A 19,866-nucleotide genomic window follows, 5' to 3' on the forward strand; every position below is an offset into this window, starting at 1 on the left:
ACAAGCAAGAAAGCTAAAGCCCCCAAGTTTCAACAGAGCTGTGAGCACGAGCAGCACTCTCAGCCCGTCATTTTCGGATACGTACCCAGTACAGCACATCTGTCCAGCCCTCCATGGTGATGCACTGAAACACCGTGAGCATGGCAAAAGCAAAATTGTCAAAGTTGGTAATGCCATGCTTAGGTCCCTCCCAGCCCGCCTTGCACTCGGTGCCGTTCTGACACTGCCGCCCGTGGGCAGACTGGGGGGCACACGGAGACGGATCGTCCTCTGCAGGTGTATCTTAAAGGAGAGAAGGGGGAGAAAACAGCTGAAGGAAACCATCTGGCACACTGATAAGCAAGTGAAGGATATCAGATTTTAACAAATGTAGTTCGCAGTGAGTTTGACAGATTTCTCAGGAATACACAGGCAACTGCTCACTGTCGAGATTCACTTTCTTTTTGCAAAAAATAATAGCCAAGCTGTCAAATTTTATAGTCAAAACAGAGATGAACTTTTTTTTCCCAAAGCACACCCTCCTGCGAGGAAGAACTCATGCCTTTCAACACGACAGGGAGCATCAGATCAAGCCTATCATGTTTCATTAGGCTGGTGTCATGCCAGTGTTCTCCCACTGCAGTCACCTGGCATCTGGGTTAATCTGGGAGGCACAGCACTGACTGGCACTGCTGCAGGAGGCTGAGCCCCTGCAGCAGACAGGCTTCAGTGCTTGGGAGACAGGCTGAGGTGGCACTGGGCCACTGCTGAATTACAGCAGGGAGTGTCTGGGGCTCTGCTCTTTTGGCATTTAGATAATGTGTGGTGTTTTATCAGTAGCCCAGTGGCACTCAGAAACTCTAAGGCTGCACTTGGTTATCCACCCCTCATTCTGTACAGGTGTTTTCAAAGACCTGACAACCTATACAACAAAGCAAACTAAATGCTTTGCTATATAAAGAATGCTCCACAAAACATTTTTATAAGCACAAAAACTTCTGCAATGTGATTTTTAAAAATATACAGGTTTCAGATCTTAGTGCTACATTTTTAATAGATGCAGGTATGTATGTACATGTAGGGGAGTGGGTAATTATGTTTGCTTCTCTTATTATATGGTAAACAATGTAATTTTCCAAAATTGTGATCACATTCTGATCACGAAAGAATGCCAGAAACAGTAATATCAGAATTAGATGCTGTAATGTAAATACTTCCAGACAGAATGGAGAAAAATACACCCACTTTAAAGATGCAAACCACAGTGACAGCTCATTATAGTTCCAGCATCGTGTCCAGAAAATGAAATCTGCCAACACTATGCAGAACTTTTGAAAAAAATTTTTGTTGTAGACTGTTTTCTAATGAGCTGAACTGGGTGCTAGGCATTAATACTCTCTACCACCTGAGAAACAGCTGCTGCTCAAGATCAACAAATCAAACTAAAATTAACAGACGGTTAGATGAGTGACAGTGCAATTGAATAGTTTTGAAATGTGAATATTTCTTTCTGTAAATAATTTGAAATAAATGAATTTCCTGATGGAATTGATGTAAAAAATTTTCTTCCCAATAATATAATTTTATTTTCTTTCTGGTTGTACTTCTAACCAAAGTTGCAGCCTGTGACTGAAAAAAAAGGGCATTTCCCTGAATTATGTATTCCTTTACAATGATACTGGTTTAAAACAAAGATGCATTTGTGTATGACGTTAATAATAAAATACGAGGTGTTCATTTCTGTAACACCATCTCCTGTGTAGCTCAGTCTGCAGTGGTGAAATTGTGAAACCCGTAAGAAGGACATAAGCAGTGAGCAAGAGCCACCCATCTCCAGTGCCAGAAGAAATGCTCTGTTACACGTGGGAAAAGCCTCCCTCTGAAAATCCTGTATGCTTGTGTGTGTTCCCCTTACCTATCAGTCCCCCTTGCACATGGTAGCAGGTCTTATGCATCTTCCCCATGAACAACTCCAGTCCAATGATGGCATAGATAATAATGACAAACAGCACCAGCAGGGCAATATGCAACAAAGGGACCATGGCCTTGATAATTGAATTTAAAACCACCTGGAGACCTGCAGAGAGAACAGAAGGAAGCACTTATTAGCAAGAGAACAAAATTCAGAGAGGCTATAAATTGCACAGTAGTGCTTCAGTTTCATTTTCCCCCCTCACCTGAACTCATTATCTTGATGATGCAAAGATGTACATTTACAGATTACCTCCCTCCAGAAGATCCCCAACATTTCAAGAATTTACCACTGCTTCCAGATCACAGGCCAAAGTGAAACAGGTACTACCTTACCTGGCACCAAAATACCCCCATCCTGAGGAGGGAATATGTCAGCTAGCTTGCTTGTTCTTGAAAAGCAAGAACAAGGTGTTGCACACAAGGTGTTGAGGAGAGTTAAAGTAGGGGAAAAACAAGGAAAAACCAGGCACAAGAACCGTGATACCCATGAGAGGGCAAATGCTGGGGTGCACAGAGCTGTACTCCAGAGCATGGGGAGAGGTGGCAAACTAAAGTCATGTCCTTACCGTGATGCTGGGGGCTTCCAGAAGTAAAGCCAGTCCCAGGCAGAACCTGAGATGCCCAAAAATCACCAAACTCACACTGAGTGAGAGCTCCCAGCCCTCTTAGGATCTTCCTGTGCTCCACATCCACCTCATCTAACTTCAGTCTCAACAGAGGGAAAATCAGAACCAGCAGTGCCGGTTTTGTCCCAAAATTTATGGATCACCTTTTAACAGAGGTTTCCCAGAAATGTACATGAGCAAAATATTATTACATGATTGTTAAGATACAAGACTGCTGAAAGTCCTAATCATGAGCAAGCCAGACATTCCCAGAATGGCCCAGGGAAGGTGACTTGTAGACAAGTTTTCTAAATCACTAAGCAGCTGTACCCTCAGATGCACTTGACTCAAGCTGCAGATTCATGTGCCTCCCTCTGTCTCCTTCCCCTCATTTTGTAAAACCAGAATAATAAAGCCAGCCTCATAAGCCTTTAGTAAGGGTTTGCATTTACAAAGATCTTAAAGTTATCGCTTTGAGTAAGAATGATGGCAATCACTGTCACTGGCAAGTTATTAATGATGGAAGTATTGAGAGGCCTCTAGAAATCTATAGTCTACAAATAGCCAGATCAGAACAATTACAAGCTTATGATTTTGCAAAGACTGAGAGCCAAAAGTCATTAATGTCTCCTGCAAATGCTGTCATCTCCTCAGAGAAGTTGGTATTAGCTGTGATTTTTGAAAAATGTGATTCATGAGTTGTAAATGTCTGTTATACATCTGCCAAGAGAGCTTGTGATAACTAATAACTTTTAAAATCTATCATCTAAGATCTTAGACTTTTTTTTTTCTCCCAAACTAATTTAAATACTTTCTAATGAGGATGACACATCTCTTTGACAAGCGCTTTCCCTTGTAGGCAATCCACTTGTCAGCTTACAGCTAAGGCTGAGACTGCCTTTGCTCCACAGCTGTGATGGAACACAGCAGAAGTGGCATCAGCTGCCCTGGCCAGCAGCACCTCTCACTGCCTGCTAGCTGATACTGGCTGGATTCTAACACCTCTCAGCTGTCAGAACACTTTCTCAGGTGTCTACAGGTGGTTCAGCTATCTATCCAAAGTAGTGCCATTCAGCATGAAACATTCTGGCTTCCACAGAGACTCCAACATGAACTACAATACTGACAGAATCAAAACATCCTGCACAAAAGTTGGCCACTCTCCTTGCTCATTTGCCTATGGGTGCTTTTCTCAATAAGCAATATCTCTGGGGAAAAAATATTTGCTGTGTTTACATTAGTCAATCTTTTCCTCTAAATGCCCTTGTCTTTCAGTCCACTAATTCTAAACATGCACGGAAAATGAAGTGCAGTCAACACCAGCATTGCTCCAATTCTTTGCATTGGTCAGGAATGTTACATTCCCCAGAAAATTCCCAAACAAGGTACAACAGTACAAGAAAGTTGAAAGACTACAGATGGCTGCAAACCTGAAAAAAAACCCACAAACTTTGCAGACTGAAATATTTGCTGCTTCAAATAAATTTTCACAAAAGCAAATAAAGGCCTCCCTTTTCAGTTACTTTAGGAGTCTTATTAATCCAAAATGTAGCAAAGCTTATGAGGTTAAGAGTTCTAACACCAGGTTTTATGCAATTTACCCTTAATTATTATTATTAATTAATTTTAACATCAATTTAGGTCATACCCAGTACTCTTGAGAGGGTACTGAGGACAGACAAAAAGAGGAACACAAAAGCTCTCTCATTTTCAAAACAGCTTCATTAACACCCACACCATGAAAGTGCTTCAGCCTGCTACAGATGTCCAGAGAAGATAATATCTGCACAAAGCAATGCCCTTTGTGCTAACAAAGCAGTGTTTGTGAAAACAAAGGTTTGCACCATGAACTTGAGATGATGTTTAGATGGTCGAGGAGAACATGTACCACCAGAAGATGTACAGCACCTTCAGCCAGCTTACAGAAAAGCTTCTTGAGGAAAATAAACCAACTTTGAAGAGGACATGAGGTACTGAATGCTTTTAGCATGAGTTGATGTGTGTGCTGTGCAATATCCCTTCAGGGCACAGCCTGTTTTTAAATCTAGATGATTCCAGTAATTGGCAAACTCGAATATGTTACCATCAAAGTATTTGGAGAGTTTCTAAAAGCTAAAAACCACTATGTGGCAACTTTACAAATGCCCTCAGGAGGTGTAATGGATGCTGTCTGCAGAGGGGCAAGAGATCCATGCACATCACCAGGCTCCCCATGCTGCTGTTGAGCTCCTTGCTGAAACAGATGCTGCCTGCAAGTTGCTTTATTCTGTCAGGCAGCCACTTGCAGCACCAAGAGCTGCTGCAAGGAATGGCACAAGGAACCATCCATGGACACTCAGAAAACCTTGTACTAGCAAAGGGGAGAACAGGGAGAGGGGATGAGGAGGGATTAAAGGACAGGGGAGGAGCCATGGGTAAGTGGAACAGTCTTGTACTGGCAAAGGGGAGAACAGGGAGAGGGGATGAGGAGGGATTAAAGGACAGGGTAAGTGGAACAGCGCCAGTTTTTAAATAAAAACCTCACATGCTTCAAAACACATCAAATCTGTGTTCTGAAACTCCAGAGGTACAGACTGCTTCCTGCTCAGAGTAAATCAAGAACCACCTCCTGACAAGCAGCCACAAAGAGTTTTCTGACCAGTGGTGAGAATTCTACGCACAGTGGTGAGAATTCTACACACTTTAACGAGCTCTTTCTCTATGCAGAAGAAGAAAAGAGAGTTCAGCTTATAAAAGAATGATTTCTCTGCCCCAGCTCATGTGTGCTCTTAATCCTTGCATGGTGCAATACACAGGCATCACTCCACATGGGTGTTCACACCATTGCGTATCTTTGGCATTTTTTTCTCACTTGTGGAGGTAAGGCTTGCAGTTCTAGCAATGAGCTGTGCAGCTGATAATCATAATTAAGTCAGAGTGCCTGGTGACCTGATCAGACTGCAGAGCTGGCCTCTGGATTAAAGGAGGTGATGCCAATAACTGCTTTGTACAGCAGAGCCAAGTTTTTACAGTGCTGTTTGCAGAGGCTGGCAATGTCAGCACTGGCCAACCATAAACACGGGGTCTTGAACTTAAGTCCTGATAAGTAAATATAAAAATAAAGGCTTTTCAAATATTTGGCATTCTAAATTGACTTCTTCGTGTGCCAGACTCTCTGCAGACATCTGTTAAGGTGCAGCATCTGCCTTGAAGAGCTCACTGCAGGCTGGACACAGAGAGCTGCACAGGGATTAGGGAAAGTGCAACGAAAGGGATTGTTTGCACTTTTTCAGCCCACACTTTTCATCTGTTAATAATTGAAGATCTTAAACAACTCTTAGTATTTATTTTAAAAGCACTTCAGTTTACCTTTAAAAAAATCCTCTTGGCTCTGTTCTGTTGGCTGACACTGATTCCATAAATGTTTCAGCAAGCAAAACATGTTAATGCTGTTCCCTGGGCTCACAGAATTTAGGATTTATTTTCACTGATAAAACATTTTAAATATTTATTACATGGGAAAAACATTGCTTTTTATACCAGGTCAAGTCCTTTTTAGCCTCTGCATTAACCCAAAAGTTTAGAATACAACTGGGAAGAAGAGGGACCATGGAAGAAGGGAGGAAAAAAGCTTATACCAATAACATTAATCTTTCTCAGAGCTGTGGGAAATGCACTTTTAGGGCTGCTGCAGGTGTTTTAGAGCTATTACATGATGCTGTGGTTTTCTCTCATGAAGATGATGAGAGGGGCTGGTTGCTGTCTCATTGATTCAGGCAGTTATTGAAGAATGTGCTTTATCTTTGAGCAAGTGAGTGGCTGCACCTAAAGCAATGGGATTACCCACACATCCCCTTGTGTACTTACAAGCTTTTTTGGATTTCAACCAGTGTTTAGCAAGATGGCACAAGAAAAAGACCCAGCTGCTAAAACATTCTTGGCATTATTGCATTGTGAAACATATCCAAGGAAATTAATGGTAGGTTTGCTAATAAAGAATTCCTCTCAAGAAAGACATGCCTATAAAAAATAAGACAATTCTTAGAAACACCTAACTTGCCTTTTTTTTTTCAAGAATGTGAATTATCAGACCTGAAAAATCATCTTTCTGAGACTGATTCTGACAGGTTTTTTCTCAAAAAGATAAGATCTCTTCTTTATTGCACAGTGGTGTTCATAAATTCCCAATTAATTGGTGCATGAGTGTTGATTACCTCACATTTCCTGCCCTTTTCCCCTTAGGTTTCCTGTCCTTTTGTACTCTTCATGTTTCCTGCCCTTTTTTCTCTCCATTTTCACTTCACATTTCCTGCCATTTTTCACTACACATTTCCTGACATTTTTTCTCTCTCTTTTTCTTCCCTTTCCCCCTCTATTTAAATAATTAAAATATTGGAAAAATTCAACCTGAATTTAAACCCTTAAAATGAAGGGAATACGGGGATTCCCTTGCAATTTAAGCCTTAAGATGATGAAAATGGGAGATTTTCCCTCAACTCAAATCCATAAAATGACATCAGAAAGGTTATTCCCTTCTATTTAAACTAGGAAACAACAATTTCTCTTCAAGTAATACCTTTAAATCATGAGAAAGGTTGGTTTCCTTTTAACTGATACCCTTAAAATCACAGGTGAAGGAGGATTATCTGCAACTGAAGTTAATTAAGAAAATTCACAGACAAAGTGAATTTTCCCCTCAAATCACTTTCCCCTCAAACTCTGGGGTCACTGGGGCACACTAGGGAGGGACTGGGGGCACTGGGCAGGGGACCAGAGGCACTGGGATGGGATTGGGAAGATGAAATCAAAAAGAGCTGTGAGCAGGCACAGTCTCTCATAAATGACCTCCTAGAAGTGAGCAGGAATAAAAGGGAAAGGAGAGGACCATCCTTCCTCTGCTTTCCTGTATACACACACTAAAAAATACACTTTCATACTTAAGGCAGTGCCAGGGGTGTGGGAAGCAATTCTTTTCCTGCTAATGCAGTCCAGAAGAAAACTGCTTTGTGCAAGCAAGAAGGAAGCAGGGGAGGATTTGTGACTCAGCACAGGGCCTGAGTCAGATCACTTCTGGGAACCACTCTGAAGTGCTAGAGCTGATGCACCATCCCCAGCCACGAGCAAGATCTACCCACAAATCACATTTATTTCTGACAATGCACTAAGAGACTGCCACTACAGCTCTATTTCCAAAGCACAAGCAATATAACCAGTAATATTCCCCAAAGTGGATGTTTATCACTTAATAAATGTAGACATGGGCTAAGAAAATTGAAAAATATTAAATATTCATAAATATGAAAGGTTTTATAGCAATTTCAAAGGAAGCCTGGAAAACAAGAGATAGTTTTAGCACAAAAAGCTCCATAGCCATGGCAAGATATCTTAGATAAGTACATCTACAATGATTTGTGAGAAAAAACATTGAGGACTTTCTTCACCAGTGTTGCAAAGGGAAATCATATCACACAGTTCATTTAAGGACAGCTGTACAATAGCAATTTGGGGAGGTAGTCTTTTTCTGTCTTGCTGGATTCTCAAAATGTTAGTGGCAGATTGGTAGATAAAGTAAATTCTGTGGGTGTAGCCCAGCATTCTTGGGGCTGTAGATGTCGTTTCTATTTCAAGAATAATAGGAAAGGTCTTGGAATAGTAAGAAAAGACACAACACAGAACAGAAAACTAGTTGATGTGAAAAGAAATAGGAAAGAAAATTTTCAAGCTGCAGCAGGGTGATTACTTTGGAGTAGGCAATGCCTTTTAAACATATACTAGCATTCAATTCAAAACCACGTGCTGTAAAAAAATAGAAAAAAGAAAGTTTTGGCATCTGTTCACGATGTTCCCATTCCTGGATTTTCAAACCATGTCTTCATTGACTTCTCAAACTGAAATAGCCACACACAAGGGGATTCATGCAAATGGGCATGTGGATGTGAACACAATTGTCTTATGTTTGCCAGGTCTTGCAATACCACCCTTGCCTCATCCTTTGAGGCGAGAAGGATCAGCAGAACAAAACCAAAAGCCACAAAAAAAATCCCAGCTCTTCTTCCTGGATCCTTTTCTCCTGGGAAGCAGTTCAGATGAGCATCCTCTGCCTGCCAGAGTGTCCTGACTGAGGCAGACAATGCAGCTTCTCCTGAGCACGTGGCCACACAGCCCCAGCTTGAGGAGGATGCTTGATAAATGCACACATGGCTTGGGCTCCTGGACTCTGCTGGAAGAGACCTCTAGTACCACTCACAGAAACATCCCTCTCTCCTCCTGGGGGGCTTTAACTTTTTAGTAGCCTTTTGTTCAAAGTATGGAAGTGTCCACTTACTTATAAATTTGCTTTATGGCTAAAAAGATTTTCTTCGTCTTTCCAGTTCCAACATAAGAGGTAGCTCCTGCAAGTTCAGCCTCACTCTCTAACCATTTGATTTTAGCTCACTTCATCTGAGGATGAGATCCAGGCAAGGTCTTCAGACTTTAAATGTAAAAACTCAAACCCAAAAATGGTGTGGTGTCCCTCCCATGCAGCTACCTGAATACAGAGGAAGAACATGGAGAGAAAAGCAGCAACCAAATGCCTACAGGAAATTCAACATTCCAGAAAAAAAAGGCCATCTTGGACGAAACTAAAATGAAGTTCAGTGAGCAAACTCCAATGCTGTTTTGAACAAAGACCACAGTGTGCTGCCAAGTAGTCTTACACAAAGAGGGGAGGTTGAGGTCAAATACTCTCTGCCAGACCGAGACTTCTAAAGATGGATTAAAGTTAAGGCAGGTAAAGAGCCTTCAGGAGCCCTGGCAGTTCCTAGGCCAGCAAGGATCAGCTGTCACTATTTCCCAGGAAATAGCTTTGATTTTCTGCTGACAGGATGATCACAGACTGAGCAAACTGTTCATGGGGTCACTGTAAAGATTTTATCTGTTCTTAACCACTGTGAAGGACCACAGAAAGGAAGATTTTTTCTTGGCTCCTCTTCCTACAGAGCCATCCAAACCCAAAGATAATTTGGCCCAAAGACTTCCCCAGCTCTCTGTGAAATGACCCATCATATTTCTATTTTTTAAAATTTCTCCATATGCAAGCACAGCTGTGACAGGGAACAACATTTACAAGGGGAAATTTTGGTCTAGTCCCATGCCACTGGATTCAGTCAGAAGACTTGGGAAGGAATATGCCAACATGATGTACTGTCCTCAGTCTGGTCAGGTGAACATAAAAAACAAAACCCAAGCCAAGAGTTAAACAACCTCTGAACTGAGATAATGACAGAAAATCCTTGTTTCAGGATGGCAAATGCTGTTGTATGCAGCTCTAAAAAACATGCCTTAACATATGTCCTATGGAAATAGTTTTGCAAACAAGGAACTTTGAAAACATGGAAGTGCTAAAGCCTCACGGCAGCAGAAATGGCTTCAAAGCAATTGGGTCTCAATCATTTGAGTGGAAGATTAATGACATTTTTGGTTACAAACACCTTTATTAAATTGATAACGTTTTTTACAGTTTATTGACAGAATTCCTCAGGTAAGTGGACATTAGCCTCCTTTCTCTATTATAAATAATAAAGAGTATTTTATTTGTTTGATGTCCTTCTCCAGATGTTTTAACTCATCACTTGTGAACAGGTCTAGAAAAGGCAAAAGCTTAAAAGTTAACAAATGTTAACAGGGATTCTGTAAATATAGAAGTCCAGCCAGGGATTATAAGATTACTGGTTTTTAGTACATGGAGAAAAATATATTGATGAAAGAAATTGATCTTGCAGGTTAAACGCTCCAGCAAACAACAAGTGGCTTACTATGAGCTACACAAAGTTTGAACTTCTCATGATAGAAGGATTACAACAAAATATTGGATAAAATCTAAAACTTGGTCTTTAGATGACTGCATAGAAGTACAGCAGTGTATGTGACAAATAATAAGTTGTATAGCCCTGGAGAGGAAAATTGACCCAAGCTCTCAAGATGGGATAATGCTTAATGAGCACAGATGGGACTGAGCCCTGGAGAGAGGCAGTGGGGCATTTTCAAATCACTGTCATGGAGGGTTTCTAGGAGAATTTTGAGAACCCAACAATAGAAAGATGCCTGATCAGGTAATTAAAGAGCTGATGCAAACCCCACAACGTGTGATCATTGCTGTGTTACTGTCTTGGTGCACATGTGGGATTTGTTTTCTCTTCCTAAACAACTGAAAAAAAAAAAGACATGGCCAGACAAATCTGAGCGACTCTGACTCTTAGTTTTAAGAACAAAGAGTGGATTTAGGGACTTAACTCAGTGGTTAATCAGTCCCATCTCAGAATACCCAAAACTCCAGCTTTCTTTCTTCCACATTAGTGAGACTGTTGCTTTCGATTTTTATAAACCTGATTAGACTTAAAACTCTTCTTGCACACATCAGATAATAAAATGCTTTGGGGGGGAAAAAAGCTTTCTGACATAATAAGCAAAACCTCCTTTAGCTCACTAGGCAGCCCCAGTATGTTTGGACAAAAAAATTAATGGTTGCCATTTTCACAAAGTTGTATTTTTCAGAAGAAAGAATGGTTCTTTATTGGTATTTGCTTTCTTTGGAACTCTCTTTACAACTTGCTCAGTTCAAAGGAATTCTGTACAGATTGTGTATGTGTTGCTAGACTAGAATGCACTGGAATTAAACATTTATTTTTTTAAATTTCCTTTTACATATAATAAGCTGTCAAGGGGGAATCATAAGGTTCTCCTACTGCAATCTGATCAGCTAAATAAAATTCTTAACAGATACAGAAATCTACAAATATAAATCTGAGAGTAATCTGACTTCCTCCAAAGCAAAGTTTTAAAGTGAAATAATCTGAGCACTGGAATATGAAAAGCAAAAGGTGGGCTAAAGGCTTGAGTTTAATTTTTCACCTGTATTGTGAGGGGAAGGGTGAGACTCAATGTTAAATTCTTTCATTGGGTGCAGTTCATATTAAAACCCAAAACTGTTAGATTTAGAACAGGCCTTTGTAAAGTCTGTGTATTTTCATACCTGAATGTATTGATTTGACTACTGATTAAGACATCAAACCTGATTAAAAGGAAACCTATCCTTTGGTAATTTTCAGTACAAATAAAAGCCAATATACAGCAACAACCTTCAAGAAAATGCCAACTGTAGAAAAGTCCTGAACAACTTATTGCAGGAAAAAAAAATCCCCAACCAATTACCAAACCCATCAATAAAAAAAAAAAAAAAAAAAAAAAAAAAAAAAAGAGAAATGTCAGACAGGCTGCTAGCTTAATGTGTGAGCAATAATAGAAAATAACCATCCCCAACAAATTATACTTCTAAGATGTATAGCATTTGATATGCCCCAGTTCTCACACTACTGCCTCAGCCCTCTGCAAGGAGGGTGTGTGGTTAAAAGATGAGATGCTTGAAAAAAGTTTAGAGAGGATGTTTTGTAATCCTGTAAAGAAATTGAATTTCTATAGCCATTTCCACTGCTAAAGCAAACAACATTTAGTAAGGCCTATGGAAAGAAGTGACAAAAATAGAATTTTTATAATTTCTTCTATTTCTTTTATCCCGTGAGCTACATTCTGTCAAAAAATGCTTCTGATGTAAAACTGAGCAGCTTTAGCAGTACAGAAACTGAAAAAAAGATTCTTTGCAGAGGGTTAGCAGATGTTTTCTGAATTGTGATTGATGTGGCAGGGCAAACCAGCAGAAGATAATCTAAAACTGAAAAAATAAAAGGCATAGCTTCTCAACTCATAAAAAATAGTTGCAACAAAGGGCAAAACACATATGGGATAAGTTATTGTTACGTGTGTTAAACAGGAATTGGATTTGCTTCTGGAAAAAAAGGGAGATTAAGAAAGATGTCTGATCTCCTTCCCTTTTCTTTGGCATGAGGAAAACTTAGATAAAACAATAAGAGACAGGGCAGGTTAGGTGGGCTGTCATTTCCATACTTCCCCGTGATCAGAACAGCAAATTTGTTCCATCAGTGAACATCTTAAGCACTGAAAAGTTTATTACTTGTTCATACCAGCCAACATGCCTGTGCTCTCATCTAGCACAGTAATAGCAAGCAGACAGAACTAAGAAGGCAGTACCTAATTTCAGAGAAATCTGCATTAAAGAGAGAGGTTGTCCTATAGATTTATGTAGACATTGAAACAAACAAACAAAAAACAACTATTTCCTCATCTTTGCCGGTACTTAATTAATGCTCTGGTGGTTTTTTTTTTTTCCCTACTATAGCACTTGAACAAGCTGCAATATTATTATAAATTCAGACCATCACTGAAAAAAAAAAATATTGGCAGGCTTAAAATGCATTCACTGGTTGAGAGCACTATCTGACTGGTCTGCTGCTCTGTGCTTTGCTGATATTTTGATAGTGCTTTTTGAAAATCACAACAAGGACCACAGGCATCCAACAAGGCTTTTGGAGGGTTGGAGAGACAGAAGTAATTCAAATGATACCAGAGAGGTAGAACATCCATGCACCACCTTAGATCCTGAGCAAAGCCTATGAACTCTCCTGTGTCCCACTTTTGAGCTGACTGCTACCCAGGGTGTGTGCCAGTCACATCCTTGGGACAGGATGAGAAAGAGAAAGTTTAAAAGTCCCATCAGGGCAACAACACATTAATAGACACACAATAACTAGAGAAAATTTAAATGAAAGGACTTCAAATCATTGCTTACAAGATCTTAAATTAATAAGCAATGCAAAATTCAGGAATGAAAATATGCCGTGACATTTGTTGCAAACTTGGGACAACACCAGATGCAGGAGAGGTGTCATCTGGGAGAGAATGTAAGAAACACCCAAAGCAGATCATGCCCTTCCTACTTGGATGTGGAACAGCCAAATCTTCCCTCCCCAGCGTGGTGACAGCAGCAGCCAGAAATTACAAGTGAGCAACTGGGAACCCAACGTGTTCCTGTTTGCACCAGTTAGCCACAACCTATACAGATACAATGCAAACTGTTCTGAGGAGACAGCAGATGGCATTCTTAGATTTTTAGATGCTTCAAGACAAGCATCTTGGTGGTGTGGGTTCCCTTTCAGACCTGTGCCCTATATCCAATCTGAATAACTTTGGGCATTGCTTGAAGAATGAAAAAAGGGTACTAGAAATGTCTGATCCATGCAGAGCCCTTCTGGAAATTCTCTTACTAAGCCAAGAGAGATTTTTTTACTATCTCCCTGTCTGTTCTTTGATGTCAGCATGCAATTTGTTTTCTTTTGGGGCTGCCTACACTCTGATGTGGTCCCATATTACGATATTGGGATTTTTTCTGTTGTGAAGACATGCTGAATAATCATGCCAGCATGCACAGTAACTCGTAGGATACAGGCTGAGGCAGTTATTGGATGGATTTGTAGTCAGTGTTATTTTTAAAAGAGCTGCAGAGACAAGATCAAATAAATATTTCCCTGTTTTCATTGATGTTCCTTAAATATGAGAGAAATCTTTATGAGAGCAACAACGTGCCTCTGTGAGTAATCATCCTTAGCAAGATGAACCCCTCTTTGCTACTGCTACACAGACTTAACTTCTTCTGCCATAAATGACATCATTCTGCAGGCTGTACCTCTCAGGGAAGCAGGCTTTGATTCCTGGTTGTGTAACCCCTACTCACAAGGATGATCCTTACCTAAGGCAGATGCTCGGCTGGAATCAAATTACTCCTTGAGTAAGGGTGACCTAAGTAAATAAAGGACTTGCAAGCATGTGTAGAGCTTGCAGTTAACTACGAAGAAACAAGCCTAATGAGGACATTTAGTTCAGACTGTTCTAGCCTTTCTAATCCACTCCTTCCCCATCTGTAATGAAAGCAAAACAAATTGGCCACTTGAGATTAAAAACAGCAAGGCAAGGACATGGGAAAGGTGGTGCAACTTGTCCTCTCACGGCGCTCTGTGCACTGGAGAGATGGCACAGAGGGTTAAGAAGTCTTGTTCAAGAATGAAGAACTTCAGGGATCTGCCTGAGAGCACGTTTGCTACAGCTTCTGGACCTCAAGAGAAAAGGAAGTTTTTTGGCAAAAACTGACATTATTTAATGTAAAAACAGCAAAATTTAAGGCAGAACTAATATTTGGAAGCCAAATTTTGCCTAAATTTATATGAAGTAATTCCCTGTGTTGTCAAGGATCTTTATCTTGTAGGTTTGGTGGCAGTAAACTGCTAAGTAAGGATCCTAATAAGGATTTCCTCCTTGTACAACTTACTGTATTCTTTAGCTCCTACACACAGACCTTTCACACTTGGGGAGCTCTGATCAGGCCACTTCTATCTCCTCCCACCAAAGGCAAGCCACAGTCCTGCCCGGGTGTGCAGGTCATAGCATAACCTCAGGAGGGCAGATTTAAGCCCTTGCTCCACCAGTGACAGTGAATAAATGCAAATCATGTGCAAGACACACCTTTCTAGAAGCATATACATTTTAAAAATCCATTTTAAAAGTGGGCTTCCTTATGCCAGTTAACATTTCCTTATGATTTAATACCTGCTATTCCACAAATAGAAACAGTCAATGGCTCAACATTTCTTTGCCATATTTCAAAACCACATGGTTATCAAAAAAGATGTCATTTTGGATTCCTTGAATTCTCTGTGTTTGTTACCTCAATTATATTATTTCCTCAACTCTATGTCGTAGTGTTAATTTTCTCTCACAAGAAAGAAAATAATGAGAAATTACAGTCGAAAAGTTTGATTGGGCACTGAAAAAATAAAAAAGAATCCCAAATGCAAACCAGATAATTGCATTGAACATGCTTTGTTTCAACAGCTGCAAAGTGGAATAATTGCAATGGGTTGAGTTGTGCTGTCTCAGGGGCTGGGAAGGAAAAGGGCAACCCCAGGCCACACAGTCTGGGATTGGACCAGGGTGGATTCACCACTGCACATTGAGATACAGAGAAAAAGAGAGCTGACAACATCTAGGGCTGCTCTAGGTCCTGCCGCCACCCTCCAGCAAAGTGGTCTGGCAAACCCCAGTTGGAATCATGCTACAGAGGAGAATGGTGTGTTTTCCCTGGGAAAGAACATTTGAGGGTGGCTAAACATCACCATTTTGACCTCCCTGCTTTACACAGCTCAGGCACAATGGCAGGTTCCAGAGGCAGAGTGCTTGCAGCAGGAGCTGGGCTCTCTACAAGGTGCTTGATCCTTCCCAACTGGCCCAGCCTTCTCCACACACCAAGCAAAGAGAGTCCGAGGATGTTTCATCTACAAACAAGTTCATATTGGCTTCTAGAATTATTCAGGTGTACAAGGATTATGCAAGATAATCCTTGTTCCCCCCAGTTAAGTACACTACCTCTAAATCAGGTGTAGTGGAAGACAAAGTCTCTGCTATAGTGTCAGTCTCTAGCTCACAGCATGAAGAGGTCTGCTTATGGGCAACAAGCATCAAACACCCATTTTACTATAAATCATTCAGTAGCAAATTCCAGCTCCTGGAATCAAAGATGAGATACAGCAGTTCCTTAATCTTACATTAGAAAAATTCCCATGGTGGTTCTGACATGTCTCTGCAGTCTTAAACTCTGTAAGTTACTCTGTATTTTGCTACAAACGTCCCCCCATTTATTTTTTTCAGGGGGAGGTATTCTTGAATTATGAGCCCATACAGACAGAATTCCCCTGTGATTTCAAATTATTAGATTAGAACATATCTCTTGAAAAGGGGAAGAAAAACTATTGCTAGTCTTAGTGTTAGGAAGAGTCGTTATTGGAAAATACAGACTATAACCTCAATATCTTGTAAGCATTTCAAAGCTTTTGCTCTTACTTCTCCACCAAAACCTGATTGGTGGAGAAATATTTAGGCAATCCCACACGCAAACACCTAAACAGGAAAACATCCAGTCTTATCACACCTGTGATTTCCTTGTTTCATCCACATGCAATAACACAGCAAATTAACAATAAAGACAACTGCGTGACTTTGCTAATCCAGCATCTCTCAAACGAGCAAAACCTTCCCTCATGCATTACTCTCCCAACAGAGACTTCAGGGTGTATTTTACTTCTCATCTTCATTGATGTATGTGGTGAATGTGGCACCAAATATAGACTTGAATGGCTCACATCTATCAGGACATTGCAAGGAAAGGCAGAATATTTTCCTACCTGTTACAAAGCTCAAAAAATATTTTGATTAATGCCAGAGAGTTTGGGATGAGGATAGAAGATGATTGTGGCAATGAGAAAACACTGCAATAAATATGGGGTAGAGAACACTGCTGAGACTGAGAAAGCATTATACATTTTAATAGAGCATTTCAGGGCAGATTACTAATTGCAATGAGAGAGACCAAAATCTAAAAATGTCTAAATATTTCATCCACCTTGTCTGAAGGTGCCCAATTTTCTCATAAACTCAGAGTAATAATCATGGACTTAAACATCAGCATCATTTTGAAAAAGTATGTGTTCTAGTTAATTATTGAAATACACAAAAAAGTAGTCATCTCTAGGCATTCCACACATGAAAATTCTGGTCTTATTTAACTCAAAAATGTACTCTGCCAGTTACATGCTGCTGTGTCACTAACAGAAGGACATTGCATTGCCATGGGGAGGGTTTGGCTCAGGCCCTTTTGCTCATCCTTCTCTTTCCCTGTTATACAATTGCTGCATCTCCAGCAGACCATGTAAGTAGTGGTGCTAGAGAGGCACTTACACTGCCTTTGAGTAACTCTCCTGCTACAAGGCTCCAGTGAAGCTTGAACACATCACAGGCTTAGCTTTCTGTGGTTCTAAAATAAAAAAAAATTAAGAGAGACATCGTGGCAAGGTTTTGTTCCAGTGGAACAGTCAGGTTTCCTCTCTAGCTTCATTAAGAGCAGCAAGGTCTTCTGCCCACATAAATCTGTGTTGTCAGCAGAGAATCTTGTTCAAAACACAAATATGGAGCACAGCAGCTACTCAAATCATATGACTTCCAAATTGTCTAGGAGAGCTTATCAATTAAATCTGGCAAATATCAGGTAGACAATAACCAGTGGCAAAAATGCACTTACATTAAGACAAAGTACAACATAAAGAGAATGAACAGAATGTATGAGGTGGTATAATTGAGCAGCATGAATAAAGGTGATAGAAATGGAATTTTATAAATTAAAAGAGCATGAGCTAGCATGCGTAGGAGTAACTCATTGCCCTTTCCAATAGTCAGGAGTGATTTTCTTCTTTAATTGGATCATGCTTCTTCATTGCCCAATTGGATGTTTCTTTTTGCCCTCCTGAACCACAAAATGTTTAAAACAGGTTTTAAAATATGTAATAACATAAAACCAAGAGAGAAGAGTAATCAACAGAAAACTCATGGCACAAAAGGGCTGACTTGATTCTGTCTCTAGAAAGCTTTACAATACTTTACACTCTTGCCAAAGGAGTTACTGGGTGAGTTTCCAAGACACTAAAGTGATTAAGTTTAGGTAGACATGCTGATTTTGCACTTGTCTACTTATGTCCATCAAGGGAATTGTTTTCCTTCTCTCTCCTTTCTCAAATCACTATATTGATCTTAATGCCACACATTAAGACAGGTGCTCTAAAACACATGTGAAGTTTTCCTTACAAGGAGACTGCTTTGGCACTCCAGCAGTAAAGTTCTTTCAGCAACCAAAGTAAAGTGTGCACAGCAAGAATTGTGTTAATATGACAGTAACAGAATAGGTGAGCAGTGAAATCTGGCCTGTGTGTCAATGATATTAAATTCTTAGATCTCATTTTCAAAAGTGACTTTATTATGATGAAACCTAAATAATCAGTGTGCTTTGCAAAATAATCACCATTCATCTACACATTAATGCCAGGCTAGAAGGACTCAGTGTGGACCATTTTTCCAGAAGCAGTAGGACTTAAGAAAAAGTTGTGGGGGAATAAAAAAAGAGTATACTTAATTAGCTCTCTTTTGTACAGAAAGCAATGGCCAGCACTGGAATGACAGCTGTGGGAAGTATCTAATCTACTGCTCTGCCATACACCTCACACATAAGAACTGCACCTCTCACTCAAAAAAAGTTTTCTGGAAAAGAACTCAAACTATTTAAAAAAATAATCTAACACACAAAACTCCCTCAAACCAAATTGATCCCTATGGAGTTTCTTGGAAATGTGTAAATACTTAACACGACATTTTTAAGTTGTACTGGGAACCCAAAGACTTTGAATTCAGTGCCTTTGAAGGCTTCTCCTGTGATGGTACAGTTGCTTTTTGTGACATGGATAAAAAAAGTCTGTCTTATCTTTTGAACAAAATGTCTGTTTTCTTCCTTATGACAAGTGGTCTTGTGAATGTCCACACAACCACAAAGCATAAAAGTGTCATCTGTTCTCTTAAAGATTATGAAATTTTGATGTGCCCACAACCACCATCCAGATGTGGTCTTCAGGCTTTGTTGAACTCATGATCTCAAACCCTTTTGATTTTAGGAGGCACTAACGTAATTTGGGGCCTTGGACAGTTTGATCCTAACAAAGACTGTCAAAGGTACCTTTTTGCTTGTCTGCCCATGGGTGAGCCAGCTTTGCTTGCACATGAACCACTTACTGCACAGAGAGTCCCCATTTCTTGGTTGAGATATTCACTGGCAAGAGACAGCCAAGTGCAGGAATTAAGCATGCATGGAACTTGGGAAAAAGGGACTGAGAGCTCTTAATATCCTCTATCCATCCATCTGAAGCTGTTGGATTGTTGTGTTGACCTAACAGTGGTAGTTATATCTGGACCAATGTCTTGCACTGGTAGCCAATAGGAGACATAAATAATTAGAAGCCACTTCTGGAAGTGTTAACTCTTGAACTTTTGTTTCCAGCTCTCAATCTGCAAAATGCAGACACCAGTGATTTACTTCAGATGGCAATTAATATGTCTTTCCTCCACCTCAAATCAACCTTATGTGGAAACTCTCTATATGCTGAGACAGGTCTTTAAATGCATGAACCTGAATACAAAACAAGTCCCTCTTAAATTGGATTATTTCCTATGGATTGAGCCAGAGACAAAATATCCCCATAAACTCCTTGTGACTCAGAAGAAATTATTCCATGCTGCAAGCCAATCTCTCCACCTCAGACAAGCTATTTCCCAAGAACAATTCTAATGAGTTTAAGATTTGCATGCAAAAATTCACCATGTGTTTCAAAAATTTGTTTTATAGGAATCATTGTGCTTTACACACTTTTTTCCAAACAGTGGTAGTTATATCTGGACCTCAAGCCAAGCAGCAGATGTTGGAATTTCCATGCAGAAGGTGGCTGCCAGTGACCCAGAGGATCCCCTCTTACTAAAGAGCTGCTGCTTCCATACAGAGTCTGTTAAGTGA

The 19,866-nt window shown here is 40.1% G+C and overlaps 1 protein-coding gene across 10 annotated transcripts in view; it reads right to left on the reverse strand.

Annotated features, from left to right (window-relative positions):
• The window catches only part of CACNA1C (calcium voltage-gated channel subunit alpha1 C), a 452,768-nt gene that overhangs the window by 163,446 nt on the left and 269,456 nt on the right, over nucleotides 1-19,866 (reverse strand). For all 10 annotated transcript variants that reach the window (XM_039708368.1, XM_039708366.1, XM_039708364.1 and 7 more), the window contains exons 6-7: nucleotides 1,895-2,056; nucleotides 86-282 (exon numbers count right to left, since the gene is read on the reverse strand). In XM_039708368.1, coding sequence (XP_039564302.1) covers nucleotides 86-282; nucleotides 1,895-2,056 — 359 coding nt within the window. The remainder of the gene's footprint in view (nucleotides 1-85; nucleotides 283-1,894; nucleotides 2,057-19,866) is intronic.

Source organism: Passer montanus, unplaced genomic scaffold, assembly GCF_014805655.1.
Source record: "Passer montanus isolate IOZ18808 unplaced genomic scaffold, ASM1480565v1 scaffold20, whole genome shotgun sequence".
Lineage (NCBI taxonomy): Eukaryota > Metazoa > Chordata > Aves > Passeriformes > Passeridae > Passer > Passer montanus.